Below are 17,345 nucleotides of genomic sequence, written 5' to 3'. Positions count from 1 at the left end.
CAGTGGTGGGTAGTATATGGGGCTTTGGTGACAAAACGGATGGCACTGTGATAGCAAATTGGATGTAGTCTGAGTAGAGTGTGGGAGGCTATTTTGTAAATGACATCGCTGAAGTCAAGGATCGGTAGGATAGTCAGTTTTACGAGGGTATGTTCAGCAGCATGAGTGAAGGAGGTTTTGTTGCGAAATAGGAAGCCAATTCTAGATTTAATTTTGGATTGGAGATCATTAATATGAGTCTGGAAGGAGAGTTTACAGTCTAACCAGACACCTAGGTACTTATAGTTGTCCACATATTCTAAGTCAGAACCGTCCAGAGTAGTGATGCTAGTCGGGCAGGCGGGTGCGGGCAGCGATCGGTTGAAGAGCATGCATTTAGTTTTACTAGCATTTAAGAGCAGTTGGAGGACACGGAAGGAGTGTTGTATGGCATTGAAGCTCGTTTGGAGGTTTGTTAACACAGTGTCCAAAGAAGGGCCAGATGTATACAGAATGGTGTTGTCTCAAAGAATCACCCGCAGCAAGAGCGACATCATTGATATAAACAGAGAAGAGTCAGCCCGAGAATTGAACCCTGTGGCACCCCCAGAGAGACTGCCAGAGGTCCGGACAACAGGCCCTCCGATTTGACACCTCTATCTGAGAAGTAAGTAGTGAACCAGGCGAGGCAGTCATTAGAGAAACCAAGGCTGTTGAGTCTGCCGATAAGAATATGGTGATTGACAGAGGCGAAAGCCTTGGCCAGGTCGATGAAGACGGCTGCACAGTACTGTCTTTTATCGATGGCGGTTATGATATCGTTTAAGACCTTGAGTGTGGCTGAGGTGCACCCGTGACCAGCTCAGAAACCAGATTGCATAGCGGAGAAGGTACGGTGGGATTCGAAATGATGGGTGATCTGTTTGTTCACTTGACTTTCGAAGACTTTAGAAAGGCAGGCCAGGATGGATATAGGTCTGGAACAGTAACATCTACTAAATATGTGTTATTCCCTGCAGCAGAGGTAACCCCTTGGTCTTCCTTTCCTGTGGCGGTCCTCATGAGAGCCAGTTTCATCATAGCACTTGGTTTTTGCGAATGCACTTGTTCCAGATTGACTGACCTGTCTTAAAGTAATGATGGACTGTTGTTTCTCTTTGCTTATTTTAGCTGTTCTTGGCATAATATGGACTTGGTCTTGTACCAAATAGGGCTATCTTCTGTATACCACCCCTACCTTGTCACAACACAACTGATTGGCTCAAACGCAATAAGGAAATCCACAAATTAACTTTTAACAAGGCACACATATATAAATACATATACACATTCACACACACACATATATATAGAGTTGAAGTCGGGAAATTTACATAAACTTAGGTTGGTGTCACTAAAACTTGTTTTTCAACCACTCCACAAATGTCTTGTTAACAAACTATAGTTTTGGCAAGTCGGTTTGGACATCTACTTTTTGCATGACACAAGTAATTTTTCCAACAAGTGTTTACAGACAGAATATTTCACTGTATCACAATTCCAGTGGGTCAGAAGTTTACATACACTAAGTTGACTATGCCTTTACACAGCTTGGAAATTCCAGAAAATGATGTCATGGCTTTAGAAGCTTCTGGTAGGCTAATTGACATCATTTGAGTCAATCGGAGGTGTACCTGTGGATGTATTTCAAGGCCTACCTTCAAACTCAGTGCCTCTTTGCTTGACATCATGGGAAAATCAAAAGAAATCAGCCAAGACCTCAGAAAATAAATTGTAGACCTCCACAAGTCTGGTTCATCCTTGGGAGCAATTTCCAAATGCCTGAAGGTAACACGTTCATCTGTACAAACAATAGTACGCAAGTATAAACACCATGGGACCACGCAGCTGTCATACCGCTCAGGAAGGAGACACGTTCTGTCTCCTAGAGATGAACGTACTTTGGTGCAAAAAGTGCAAATCAATCCCAGAACAACAGCAAAGGACCATGTGAGATGCTGGAGGAAACAGGTACAAAAGTATCTATATCCACAGTAAAACGAGTCCTATATCAACAGAACCTGAAAGGCCGCTCAGCAAGGAAGAAGCCACTGCTCCAAAACCGCCATAAAAAAGCCAGACTACGGTTTGCAACTGCACATGGGGACAAAGATTGTACTTTTTGGAGAAATGTCCTCTGGTCTGATGAAACAAAAAATGACCATCGTTATGTTTGGAGGAAAAATCGGGAGGCTTGCAAGCCGAAGAACACCATCTCAACCGTGAAGCACAGGGGTGGCAGCATCATGTTGTGGGGGTGCTTTGCTGCAGGAGGGACTGGTGTATTTCACAAAATAGATGGCACCATGAGGAATGAAAATTATGTTGATATATTGAAGCAACATCTCAAGACATCAGTCAGGAAGTTAAGGCTTGGTCGCAAATGGGTCTTCCAAATGGACAATGACCCCAAGCATACTTCCAAAGTTGTGGCAAAATGGCTTAAGGACAACAAAGTCAAGGTATTGGAGTGGCCATCACAAAGCCCTGACCTCAATTCTATAGAACATTTGTGGGCAGAACTGAAAAAGCGTGTGCGTGCAAGAAGGCCTACAAACCCGACTCAGTTACACCAGCTCTGTCAGGAGGAATAGGCCAGAATTCACCCAACTTATTGTAGGAAGCTTGTGGAAGGCTACCCAAAACGATTGACCCAAGTTAAACAATTTAAAGGCAATGCTACCAAATACTAATTGAGTGTATGTAAACTTCTGACCCACTGGGAATGTGATGAAAGAAATTAAAGCTGAAATAAATCATTCTCTCTACTATTTTTCTGACATTTCACATTCTTAAAATAAAGTGGTGATCCTTACTGACCTAAGACAGGGAATTTTTACTAGGACATACTCCGGACTCCGACATTGCTCATCCTTGTATTTCTAAATTCCATTCTTTAACGTTTTAGATTTGTGTGTATTGTTCGATATCACTGCTGGAGCTAGGAACACAAGCATTTTGCTACAACCGCAGTAACATCTGCTAAATATGTGTATGCGACCAATAAGATTTGGTCTCTTTTTCAGCATAACACCTCGTGTCATCCTACCCTCCCTGCTCTTCTCTTCCATAATTACAGATCCTATCGTAATTTCCCTCGAGCAGAAAGGAGAGAAGTGAGATGCCGTTCCCAGTTCCCACACACTGTGTTGTGTGTGTGTGTGCCGGCCTAGGAATACTCTCTTCCCCCAAACTAATTACCAGAAACCGTCACGAAGCGAACGCGCTCTTCTCCCTGACGTAACTTCAGTATTTGGGCTGCAGAGATGATCCACCCTCTGTGGACACAGAGACACAGAGCTAACTCCCAGGGGTTACAGTTAGCCTATTATGCACTGTAATTCCCACATAGGTGTATGTGCTTCCCAGTGTTATATCGCCAATGGCGTCATGATGAGAGATGGAAGCTCTCTTGCGTGGATGGTGTGATTTCTCGAGGCAGTACTGGAAGGAATAAGATGGAAATAAGAATGGTCCAATACATGTTGAAAAGCACAGTGTGTGTTATATATAGTACTTTCCGTTTAGGATGCATATCTATGATCATAAAATAGATTTCAGGAGGATATTGCTCTTCATGAATCAAATCATTGTTAGAAATGTGCGTTTATATGAGTGTTCCAAATGGCTGCGTGCAACATGTGTTTTATCTATCAACCTTTGATGAATGTTATTTGCTAGTGAGACCTTTATCGTGGCGGGAAGTTTATTTTGATCTGTTACTCTGTCTTGGAGGATAATCAAAGGTTGATGAAAATGTTTCAATCTTGAGTTTGGAGTTACTGCGGGTGCCACACTCTCAGGTCATTTTTATGAACTTGTCTGCCGCTTGGCTTTTGAACAGAACTTGAGAAGCCTGGGCTTCCGAGGATAGCACTCTGATAATAAACCTTGAGTCTAATACTCAAGTCACAATGTCCCTGGATAATCTTTCTTATCCTCTGCCGTACATTTGGGGCAGTAGTGGGATTTTACCCCATAGGCTTATAAACACCAAGTGGGGCATTCAAGTTTAGAGTAGCAGAATATAGCTCCCAGAGCTGTGAGAATACAAGGTGCTCTTTGAGTACAAGTGCAGGGCAATGCACTTAAGAAACCATTTAGAGAAAAACAGCCACCACTTTGCCACAAAATTAACTATTAATCTGCAATCTGGATAAAGGCCATGTGCTAAGACTCATTGGTAGTTTTTAGTGGTTATTTGCAAGTCAATTACTTCTTCTTTAGAAAAGTCAAGATAATAAGTAAGTAAGCCCTGATCCCGTTTCATATTTTCCTGTGTTACTAACAGCTATCAGCTGTTTTCGTCTCTATATAGATTTCAAAATTGAATAGGGCCCTTCATGTTGTACACTCACAGTTTGCCCTTGTCACACTACTGTTCTGGGGACATGTGGCGAGTTTGATGGTACATGGAACTCTACTCAAAAACACTCTTTCCGGTTCAAGTGTCGCACTCATTCCAATTATTTGATCGAGAGACAACCCATTACAACGAATCACGCATCAAAGACCCCCGCATGATTTGCAGTATTACACTCAGTTTTACACTCCGCTTCTGGCTTCACACATAAAAACCCAAGAAGGAGACTACAGTGACGCATACAAAAGTATTCTGAGGTGATAGTTATCCCAGCAGCACTCACACTTGCCACTGTGTTTCAAGGACTACAGAACCGTTCACTCCCACAGGGGAGCCGATGCAGAAGATTGCCTTAGAGTGGCGTAACCTTACAGAGAATATAAACCAACCAAGGCACTATAGAAAACAAACAGTAGGTACATTCAATACTCTTATATTGTATCAACACACGTCTGGTTGTATTTATCCACCATGACAATAGGCATGGGAATAACATGCCTCTTATAGCACTTCATGCAGAGCCATTATTATTAATCAAATTAATTCGGTAATTTTAAACTGAAAGGATGCTGAGAAAAGACTACGCAACAGGAACATGCCCGAGGAAGGAAACATCAGCCCTGCCAGCAGCAAAAAGCACGCCTGCCTCTACTGTGCCTAGACCTCATATTCGACAACAAGGTATACCAGAGAAAATGCCAAGCATACTGAACACGTTGAGTTCACAGTCGGTCACTTACAAGATGTCAAATCAAATCAAATGTATTTATATAGCCCTTCTTACATCAGCTGATATCTCAAAGTGCTGTACAGAAACCCAGCCTAAAACCCCAAACAGCAAGAAATGCAGGTGTAGAAGCACGGTGGCTAGGAAAACTCCCTAGAAAGGCAATGAGGGGTGGCCAGTCCTCTTCTGGCTGTGCCAGGTGGAGATTATAACAAAACATGGCCAAGATGTTCAAATGTTCATAAATGACCAGCATGGTCAAATAATAATAATCACAGTAGTTGTCGAGGGTGCAACAGGTCAGCACCTCAGGAGTAAATGTCAGTTGGCATTTACTCCAAATAAGTGGGGACTCGGATTTGGAGGTAGAGGGTAAATATTTATTTAAAAGAACATTATTTCAACAGGATACCAAACTATGAAAAATGTCATACTTAAATTGGAAATAATTATTACTCATCTCAGACATCGTGATCAAGGTACAATTTTGAAAAAATGAATTCCCAAACCAGAGTTAAGTGATGTGAAAGAGGATCGTAAGAGATCTCATTGTCTTTCAGCTAGCTTCTAATAGAGGCACACATCCCTGTGTTTCAAAGCTACACAGCATGCATGCATGGCATTTTCATGAGCTCTGCAAGTCAATAAACTGTTGAATGACAATGTGATGAGAAAAGGATTCAATCATAACCTAACACTAAACATTCCACAGGACTGCTTATTTCGTCCACCAAATCAACTGGATGGACAGAGGGTAGGAGAAAAGCTAAAACAGCAAAGGCAGAACATGATGCTGTGATCGACTGTGTCAAGGAATAGTATGGAGAGAAAAACTTAACACATACATGATTTGATCACTTTCTTGTCACAGAAAATGTTCCTACGCATCTGGAATTTCAAATGAGCCTCATGATTTAGACAGATTCAATGAAATCCCATAGTTCTCTTTCTCTCCATGCAGGGGCAGTCAAGACATTTCAGACCAGGGCCTGCTAGCAAAATCGTTCTCTCTCTCCCTCTCTCTCTCGTTCGCTCAAACACTAAAGCTGCTCCCTAGCGGTTTAAGCTCCCGAACCCGAGCGGTTTAAGGCACTGCATCTCAGTGCTAGAGGCGTCACTACAGACCCTGGTTTGATCCCGGGCTGTATCACAACCAGCTGTGATCAGGAGTCCCATAGGACGGTGTACAAATGGCCCAGCATCGTCCGGGTTCAGGGAGGGTTTGGCCGGGGTAGGCCGTCAGAAATGTCCTACTGCTACAGTAGAGCTGGGTTCTATTACTTGTATCTGAAATGCATCCACGCACATCAACAACCGTTGTTTTATATATACTGAACAAAAATATAAACGCAACATGGAAAGTGTTGGTCCCATATGTCATGAGCTGAAATAAAAGATCCCAGAAATGTTCCATTCGCACAAAAAGCGTATTTCTCAAAAATGTTGGGCACAAATTTGTTTACATCCCTGTTAGTGAGTATTTCTCCTTTACCAAGCTAATCCATCCACCTGATAGGTGTGCCATATCAAGAAGCTGATTAAACAGCATGATCCCTACACAGGTGCACCTTGTGCTGGGAACAATAAAATGCCACTCTAAAATGAGCAGTTTTGTCACACAACGCCACAGATGTCTCAAGTTTAGAGGGATCGTGCAATTGCAGTAATGTCCACCAGAACTGTTGCCAGATAATTGAATGTTAATGTATCTACCATAAGCCGCCTCCAGTGTCGTTTTAGAGAATTTGGCCGTACGTACAACTGGCCTCACGACCGCAGACCACGTGTGACCAAGCCTGCCCAGGACCTCCACATCCGGATTCTTTACCTGTGGGATCGTCTGAGACCAGCCACCCGGACAGCTGATAAAACTGAGGAGTATTTCTGTCTATAATAAAGCCCTTTTGTCGGGAAAAACTCATTCTGATTGGCTGGGCCAGGCTCCCCAGTGGATGGGCTTGGCTCCCAAGTGAGTGGGCTTATGCCCTCCCAGGCCCACCCATGGCTGTGCCCCTCCGCAGTCATATGAATTCCATAGATTAGGGCCTACTTTATTTATTTCAACTGACCGATTTCCTTGGATGAACAGTAACAGAGAAAAATAATTGAAATTGTTGCATATTGCATTTATATTTTTGTTCAGTATAGATTAATAACACAAGATAAATATTGTTCTCCACTATGACATACAAGTGTCAAGTTTATCCAAAATGCAGCCGTATGCTACACCTAAACCTGTGTAGGCTCCTCAGAGGAGGAAGGGGAGGACCATCCTCCTCAGTGAATTTCCTGAAAAATAAAAATTGTGAAAGATATAATCCTTTTTAGATAAAACTATACTAAATGTATTCACATAATCAAATAACTGATTAGAACACACTGTTTTGCAATGAAGGTCTGCAGCAGCCTCAGCACTCTGTAGGGTAGCACCATGGTGTAGGCGGAGGACAGCTAGTTTCTGTCCTCCTCTGGGTATATTGACTTCAATACAAAACCTAGGAGGCTCATGGATCTCACACCCTTCCATAAACTTACACAGTAAATATGACAGCTTCCAGTGGATGTCCTCCAACCTGTCAGAGTTCTTGCAGAATAAACTGATATGTTGTCCATCCAAAAGATCAGAGAATTAATCTAGTACTGAAAGCTTAAGCTACAGCTAGCTAGCCCTGCAGTGCATCAACTGTGGTGAGTAATTGACTCAGAGAGAAAGACAATAGGTGAACAGTTTTGAACAAATGAATTTCTTCAAAAATGAAGGAGAAGCAAGCAAGAGAGATAGCTATATTTCGTTGTATTTTCTTCACTTTCACTTAGCTAGCGAATGCAGTTAGCTAGTTTAGCTTACTCAAACAGAGAGGGATGCTTATGTTAGCTAGCTGGCTATGGCTATCCAACACCGGAACAAAGTCAAGGTAAGCTCAAGGTAAGGTTTCATTAATTTACTGGGGCCCGCCCTTTAACTGCTAAACTGCTTTCTGACCGTACACGCTACTGCAAGATTGTAGCGGGTTTACTAACGTGAGTTCTAGTAGCTATGTTGACTAATATGTTAGCTAATATGGTGACAACAATGTAGGATGTGTGTAGTGGTTAGCGTTTATGACATGAAGGTCTGGCTTGGAAAGTTAAGTAGTTTTTTTGCTGTGAAAGTGAGCTGTGGTTGCATGTGATCAGGGGTGAGATCATTCTGCCGATTCTGTTGAAAAACATATACATATACAGTGGGGAGAACAAGTATTTGATACACTGCCGATTTTGCAGGTTTTCCTACTTACAAAGCATGTAGAGGTCTGTAATTTTTATCATAGGTACACTTCAACTATGAGAGACGGAATCTAAAACAAAAATCCAGAAAATCACATTGTATGATTTTTAAGTAATTCATTTGCAATAGATCCGCCCCAGATAGGAGAGAAAGGGAAGTATTTAATGGTCTGCTTATCTATTCAGATAGGGAACAACAACAGAGGAAATATAATTGAAAAATCCCTGGGAAATGAATTCCTATCACTGGCTATGTGGTTCATGCAGGGAAGAGGTCAAATTGGGCAAGGATAAAATTTGCGAAAATCCCATCTGCTAAATGACAAATGGAATAAAATAAACTATGGTTCAATGAACACAAATACTGTGGAATTGTAGTCAGTTATCTTAATCTATGAAATATGATCTGTGAATTATTCAAAGCTGTTTAAAGTTATCTGAAAATGAGGAAAGGCCGCATTTTTTAAATTTTTATAAGAACGATAATACAGTATGACACGACTGCTCTTTCACACCTCATTTTTAGTTTCTGGGCAATATCTTTGCATGGATAGTTCACCAGGAAAATAGATTAATAATCTATTTTCACAAGTGTGGCATTCACAAATCTAAATTGTCTTCACCATGCTTCCCTAAACTGAAAACATTTGGTTGAGATTGTTTTGAAGTCTGCGAAAGCTTGTATGGTATATCTACAGCCTATTCTGAGTTCCCAGAAAGAGGAAAATGCATGTTTTTAGACGAAATTAATCCGGTTTCACACAAAATGTTGTGAAGTGAACAAGTAACTCAGAAATTATGGGTTGCTGTCCGGTGACTTCAGAGAGTTGCACAATATGACTCTGAGGTCAATGCCTGGACACTGAAAGGACTGGTTATTCACAGGTTCCTGTGTTGCCTATTTACTCACCTGCAATGAAGCTGACTAATGTCAAGACAACTTGGAGCATTTTGCTGAACATGGTGGTGTGTGTGTTTAAAAGTTAGCTTTTAGTTGTTTTTAAGATTGCCTGAGAGGTTTTACTCACTGAGACAACGGCAGCCAGTGTTTCTATACCGCCTGTGCTGAGGACGATGTATGGGATCACATTCTCTGCAAAGCCCGAGTCCCTCAAGATCCCATTGGTGTAGTACCAGATCTGTCAAGAGATAACAATGATCAACCAATACCACCGCATCAAAAGTGTGGACATTTTAGGCCACATCAAAGCTTTGGCCTGCATGTGCTCATATCTCTTGTACACCACCCATATCAATAAATAAATGTGAATAAATGATACCCCACACCAACTGAACCCATTGAAAATGACCCTGATTTCAAATAGCATTTAACCATTGAAATGGATGTATACAGTATAGAGATGAATGCCTTTTTTATCAGTTTCAGACTGCATAAATATCAATTCACCCACCAAGGTCAGGAGCAGGGGAATTCAACTGTAATGGGTGCGTGCTGGTGGCAGAGAAGTCAGGCACAGGAGAACGAACTTGGTATAAACGGAGTCGTTTAATAAGTGCTCACAAAACTCAGAAAACCAAAATATACAAAAAAATATAAGTGGGTACAAATCCCGTCGCACACCAGAACATAACTTGCACATAACATACAATCACCGACAAGGACATGAGGGGAAACAGAGTGTTAAATACACAATATGTAATTGATGGGATTGGAACAAGGTGTGAAGGAAAACAAGACAAAACCAATGGAAAATGAAAAATGGATCAGCGATGGCTAAAAGGTCAGTGACGTCGACCGCCGAACACCGCCCGAACAAGGAGAGGGACCGACTTCGGCGGAAGTCGTGACATCAACACTGATTTACGCCATTGCGTTTAAAATCTGCATAATTTATTGAGACTTTCACAATGACCTTGCCCAATTGCAGGTTAGAAATAAATGCCTTTACAATATTGAGTTATTTGTCCTACAAAATCGAAAGGGATAGCAACACCCCCAAGAATGTAAACCCAAATCACTTTTTTGGAAGTGTCGCTATGCCGGTTTATTTTTGTAAGTCAAAGAACATTACTACCGGCTCATTTTGAAGATAAACACATTACTACAAAAGCGATTGGTGGCACTGGCATATTCATATTTTAAAGGTCCAGTGAATGAGGAGCTAGTAAGTGCCTTGTACAGTAACTACGCCAGTGAGGATACAGCTACTGAATTAAATAGAACACTTAAAAATGTTCTCTATGGATACATCCCTGTCCTTTAAATTGCAAGCCCAATCTCCTGTCTGTCTTACGGGCCGGAAAGAAATGCCAATTTAATGGCAATTACGGTGCAAAGGTTGATTAGTGATTTAATTAAGCCATATGTTCCATTTGTTCTTGTTCAACTGTGTCCTTGGATTGATACTAATCGAGCCCTCATGCTCATACACTGTCATCAGCATCTCATTCCTTGTATCTTGTTCCTATCACACAGCAAAGTCACCAGTAATGCATTCGTAATGAAGTTTCTTGGGAAAAATTGCTTGTGAAGTTCTGTGACTATATGGCAATATATCTAAAAAGAAAATGTTCATTTAAATTCCTGAAAACTGTTTTTCTTTTGGTGGGGGGGGATATACGTTTTTCGAGGACTGGAAAATGAATAAGCACATCAAGCATTGATGCAATAGATTGCATACTCCCATAAATCCCAGGAAGCGTCTTGTATAAACTTTGCATGAATAATTCAGCAAGTTCAAATACCATCTAGACGTTTGTCTGTGAAAGGGGATTATTATCTATCAGTAGGAGTTTTTCTTCCCCCCGACTGTCACCAACTTAAAACTTCTTGAGAATACAGGGGGTGCTATTTTCCCATTAGCATAATTTGCTCTACAGATTAAACTGCCTCTTATTCAATTATTGCTCTTACTATATGCATATAAATAATACCATTGGAAAGAAAACAATCTCTAGTTTCTAAAACCGTTTCAATTTTGTCTCTGAGTGATACAGAAGTCATTTGACAGCACTTTCCCTGACCAAGAAGAAAAAAGCAAGATGTGTTATGCCAGCTTCAACGCTCTGCCTATATATGGTCGTGCCCCCTATGACCCGAAACACACCTCATTGGCCTTCCTCTGGGTGACAAGAGGACGTCAGAGGAAAAATATCTTGTTTATCTGGGACTGACGTGAAATGAGAGCTAATTCTTTGGCGTGACCGACAACTTCCGGTTCTCTATATCGTGCGACTTGGAGCTGCGATTGTCTTCTGTTGTACGGCCATTATTATCTCCGTCTCGAAGTTTGTTTGATACATGTGACCAGATCATCGTAATGTATGTTTTTTCAATATAGTTTAATCAGATTATTTGAATTTTTCCGGGAGTTTTGCGGTGTTCCGTTGTCTGATTTTATTATCGTTTGAGAAATCCGTGCCACTCGACCAGTACCTGTGCTAAATGGAGTGGGAAAGGAACCATTCTGAACGCAACCAACGACTCATCTTGACAAAGGACACTTTGATCAACATTCTGATGAAAGATCAGCCATAGTAAGACCCAATTTACGATGTTATATCATATCTGTTGTGCATGTGAACTGGCCGTGGGCGCCTAGCCGAATCTGCCTGGTATAGCTATGCTAATTTAGCGCTACATTTTGTTTTCGTTATAAAACATTTAATAAATCTGAAATATTGTTTGGATTCACCAGATGTTGGGCTTTCAATATCTGTACGCTGTGTATTTTTCTGAAATGTTTTAAGATGAGTAATTCGTTATATGACGTTGGTCTCTGTAATTGTTCTGGCTGGGTCAGCACTATTTCAGATTGCAGCTGCAATGTAGAACTGTGATTTATACCTGAAAAATGCACATTTTTCCCAAAAAAAACTATGCTATACCATAAATATGTTATCAGACTGTCATCTTATGAAGTTGTTTCTTGGTTAGTGGCTATATATATTTTTATTTAGTCGAATTAGTGATAGCTACTGACGCAGGAAAAAACTATTGGGAGTAAAAAAATCGTGTCCTTTGCTAACGTGGTTAGCTAATAGATTTACATATTGTGTCTTCCCTGTAAAACATTTTAAAAATCTGAAATGGTGGCTTTATTCACAAGACCTGTATCTTTCATCTGGTGTCTTGGACTTGTGATTTAATGATATTTAGATGCTACAAGTTACTTGTGACGCTATGCTAGCTATGCTACTCAGTGGGGGGGGGGGGGTGGGGGGTGCTACCGGATCAGGGTTGGTGACTCGTGAGAAGTTAATAACACTTCCATCTCAACTACTGCTGCTGGAGAGCCAAGCCACATATTAGTAATTCCATTGTTAGATTAAAATGTAAATATATATATAAAATGTTTACCCCCTTTTTCTCCCCAATTTCGATCTTGTCTCATTGCTGCAACTCCCCAACGGGCTCAGGAAGCAAAGGTTGAGTCATGCGTCCTCCGAAACATGACCCGCCAAACCGCGCTTCTTAACACCTGCCCACTTAACCCGGAAGCCAGCCCCACCAATGTGTCGGCGGAAACACCGTTCAACTGACGACCGAGGTCAGCCTGCAGGCGCCCAACCCGCCACTAGGAGTCACAAAAGCGCGATGAGCCAAATAAACCCCCCCCCCCCCTCCCCGGTCAAACCCACGCTAAATGGAGGTTGGATGAAGTGCATTTCTGATGACACAAATAACCCCCAATAATAATACCTTCAAATGCACTGGGGGAAAAACATTCTCAGAGAACAGTACACTCAATTGTCAGAGATGAGAGAAAGCTGCCACTTACGGCATTCAGGCCACACAGCTGGTAGCAGGCCATGGTGACTATGACGGTGATGACCTGCCAGCGCAAGGCGGGGTTAAGCAGAAGCTCAGTGACGGACGCCATGTGCAGGGTGTTCTGGGCCCGACTCTCAGCGTGTACCTCCTCCAACTCCTTGGACACGTCCTTCTTGCCTAGGAAGGCTCTGAAGGCTGAGACACACACACACACAATGACTCCCAAAGTGCTTATTATATTGAACCAAGAACAAGTTGTGGTTTGAGTTGTTTGTTAACTTCTTATGGCTGCAGGGGCAGTATTGAGTAGCTTGGATGAAAGGTGCCCAGAGTAAACGGCCTGCTCCTCAGTCCCAGTTACTAATATATGCATATTATTATTAGTATTGGATAGAAAACACTCTGAAGTTTCTAAAACTGTTTGAATTATGTCTGTGAGTATAACAGAACTCATATGGCAGGCAAAGACCTGAGAAAAAATCCAAACAGGAAGTGGAAATTCTGAGGCTGGTCGAGTTTCAACCAAGATCCCATTGAAATCACAGCGAGATATAAATGAGTATTCACTTCCTACGGCTTCCACTAGATGTCAACAGTCTGTAGAACTTTGTCTGATGACTACTGTGAAGGGGAGCCGAATGAGAGGAGAATTAGTCACCACTGCCATGAGGTGAACATTCTTTGACCACGCGCGTTCACATGAGGCAGCTCCGTTCCATCGCTCATCTGAAGTCAATGTAATTCTCCGGTTGGAACGTTATTCAAGATTTATTTTAACAACATTCTAAAGATTGATTCAATACATCGTTTGACATGTTTCTACTGACTGTTACGGAACTTTTGGACATTTCGTCAGGTTTTAGTGAACGCGCTTCGTGACTTTGGAATTGTTTACCAAACGCGCTAACCAAAGTAGCTAATTGGACATAAATAACAGACATTATCGAACAAATCAAGCATTTATTGTGGACCTGGGATTCCTGGGAGTGCATTCTGATGAAGATCATCAAAGGTAAGGGAATATTTATCATGTAATTTCTGGTTTCTGTTGACTCCAACATGGCGGCTAATTTGACTATTGTTCTGAGCTCCGTCTCAGATTATTGCATGGTTTGCTTTTTCCGTAATTTTATTTTTATTTTTTTTATCTGACACAGCGGTTGCATTAAGGAGAGGTATATCTGTAATTCCATGTGTATAACTTGTATTATCATCTACATTTATGATGAGTATTTCTGTTGAAATGATGTGGCTATGCACTATCACTGGATGTTTTTGGAACTAGTGAATGTAACGCGCCAATGTAAACTAGATTTTTTTATATAAATATGAACTTTATCAAACAAAACATACATGTATTGTGTAACATGAAGTCCTATGAGTGTCATCTGATGAAGATCATCAAAGGTTAGTGATTAGTTTTATCTCTATTTGTGCTTTTTGTGGCTGCTATCTTTCGCTGGAAAAATGGCTGTGTTTATTGTGGTTTGGTGTGACCTAACATAATCGTTTGTAGTGCTTTCGCTGAAAAGCATATTTGAAATCGGACACTTTGGTGGGATTAACAACAAGATTACCTTTAAAATGGTATAAGACACATGTATGTCTGAGGAATTTTAATTATGAGATTTCTGTTGTTTTGAATTTGGCGCCCTGCACTTTCACTGGCTGTTGTCATATCATCCCGTTACCGGGATTGCAGCCAAAAGAAGTTAAGTTGAACAGGAAATAATTGGTAACTTCTGTACGTGGTACATACTTTTTACACGTGTTTTCTTTTACCTTTTTGTTCAACCCATCATCACCTTGACATAAGCAACTTTGTTAAAAAAAATATTTACTGGTAAAAGCAAAAACCTGGTGTTGAAAAACACTGCAGTGACTGGAATTATCAGATTAAACTGTAAAGCTTTGTATAACTGAACATGTTCCCAGCATCACATGCTTTAATTGTATGCCAAATTTGCAATAACCCTACTGTATAGTCTTGCAAAAACTATGCAGGTGACAGCAAACAAGTTTGGAAAACACTGACTGTTTAAATTTGTTTAACTGAACAGGCCTACCTGTGATTTAATTACATGCCAAATTTGCATTTGTGTACCGGATTGCGCGGCTTTATTTTTCTGTAGGGAGATTATAAACAGTGACATTGTTCCCGTGGAGGGACTATTTTGTGTGTTGCTATGTAAGACAGTACTGGAACCTGAGACCTCTCACAGCACGCAGAGTGATACACACAACAAAGGGGCCTTATCGAGACCAGACAGACTCTGTGAAACAACATTAGGCTGTTAGTGGAGAGATCTCACCAGGGTATTATCAGTACAGAACCCCATGCCGTGATCTCAGAAAGATCTATTAAAATGTGTAAATGTTTAGAGGCTGACAAAGAGGGACCAAGAGAAGGGGCGGTAGAGAGGAGATGGAGATGAAATACAATTCAATGCAGCTTTATTTTGTGCAAATGCTTCTCACATTGCCATTGTCACAGAGCACTTGACAAAAGGAAAGAAAAATTTGAGCGCAACAACTTGAGGGCGAAAAATATAACGCTTTCATAATAAGTTCATTATAACAATGGCATAGCTCCAATCCTAATGCCTTAGGACAATTTATGGCGAAGCCATTTATGGCGATGACAACCTATCACAATGTACAGACAGGTGTTGCATTCTCATTGCAGCATGATGTCAGCCTTAGGCCAGGCAGCTTCATGCTGATAGTTTTCAAACTCCAGTAAATCTCTACACAGAAAGTATATAGTAAAGAGGCTACATTGAAGACTATAAATATGGCGAGGGGATAGTAAAACAAAAGGGAATGAGGGAACAGAACACCCTGTGTCTGACTAGCATCACGCTGGGCTAGGGATTGTGATAGTATAAATCTACAGGCAGGATTTAGTGACGGCGGTGGTCTGTACCTGCCAACCTACAGTGGTTCCTCCTTTAAAAGTTGTGTCATACTGCGGCACACCTTGCGTGCTGCCGCAGCATTCTGTGGCACGTCATTTAATTGTCAGACATTTTTCCTGTTACTGCAAGCTATTGCTAGTTTGACACCATAAGGCATCTTTGACAAGCATTGATAGCATTGATAGCATCTTTGACAAGCATGATAGCATTCCGTATTGGCATTACCAGAGAATTTAAAACCTTTTTGTAAAACATAGTATATGGGATTGTTTTTAAGAAATGTGATTCATATTATGGTGTTTCTATTCAGAGAAAAACGAAACCCTCAGGGTTTCCGTTAGTATGGAATGGAAAATATGGTGCTGTACAACGTGACGGTCAGGAGTAGGCTACAGGATTGGAGGATTCTAAATTGTTTGCCTTCATTAGACAACTTTGTTCCAATATTTTTGTAAAATCAGTGATATTTATTCCCATAGTAATTCGTTATAGATCCATAACTAAATCAACATCTGCATTTTGAAGGAGTATTTTTTATCAATATTTTATTAACAAAATGTGTTTATTTGTTTATTAGGCTACTGTGCAGGCTACTGTGCAGGCTACAATACATACTGTAGTAAACATGGGAAAGTGCCTAATTCCTTACATAAGGGAGAGCAGTCCATGTCTGTACTACAAAATGCGTGGCACGTGGGAGACCGGTGTTATTTCATACTTGTGATGTCTTCACTATTATTCTACAATGTAGAAAATAGTAAAAATAAAGACATATCCTGAAATGAGTAGGTGTGTCCAAACATTTGACTAATACTTGCTTAATCAATTTGATTCAAATTATGTTTTTTCTATTCCAATAAAAACAGAAAACCCTCTGGGTTTCCATTTGGATGGAAAGGAAAATATGGCGCTGTACAACGTGCAGTACAATACTGGGCTATTTAGCTAAAGAATCCCCGCATGGCACGAGGAAGGAGTAGGCTGTCCTTGTAAATAAGAATTTGTTCTTAACTGACTTGACTAGTTAAATAAAGGTTACACTAAGGGCATAACATTTCTGCACCCTAATTTTCGAATTATTGTCTAACCAATACCCAAACGGAGATTAAGTGAAAATAAAAATCTCATTGATTTATCAAGACCAGTCCCCATGCTTGCCTCAGAGCAGCTGAAACGGTGCTAAAATAATTGTAGGCTTTTGCTTCTAACTTTTATATGCTCTTTAAATAAATAAGACCTACACCATTTTTAACAGCATATTCCTCAACACTACTGAGACTCATTTCGCCTATGGTAGGCCTACAGTATATCGGGGGG

The 17,345-nt window shown here is 40.9% G+C and overlaps 1 protein-coding gene across 4 annotated transcripts in view; it reads right to left on the bottom strand.

Annotated features, from left to right (window-relative positions):
- The window catches only part of slc2a9l2 (solute carrier family 2 member 9, like 2), a 264,735-nt gene that overhangs the window by 149,852 nt on the left and 97,538 nt on the right, over nucleotides 1-17,345 (bottom strand). For all 4 annotated transcript variants that reach the window (XM_071384159.1, XM_071384136.1, XM_071384150.1 and 1 more), the window contains 2 exons: nucleotides 13,118-13,305; nucleotides 9,404-9,514 (listed from right to left, as the gene is read on the bottom strand). In XM_071384159.1, coding sequence (XP_071240260.1) covers nucleotides 9,404-9,514; nucleotides 13,118-13,305 — 299 coding nt within the window. The remainder of the gene's footprint in view (nucleotides 1-9,403; nucleotides 9,515-13,117; nucleotides 13,306-17,345) is intronic.

The sequence above is a fragment of the Salvelinus alpinus genome, chromosome 2 (genome assembly GCF_045679555.1).
Source record: "Salvelinus alpinus chromosome 2, SLU_Salpinus.1, whole genome shotgun sequence".
Taxonomy (NCBI): domain Eukaryota; kingdom Metazoa; phylum Chordata; class Actinopteri; order Salmoniformes; family Salmonidae; genus Salvelinus; species Salvelinus alpinus.
The sequence above is the reverse complement of the archived record's forward strand: the minus strand, read 5'-3'. Positions and strand labels throughout refer to the sequence as shown.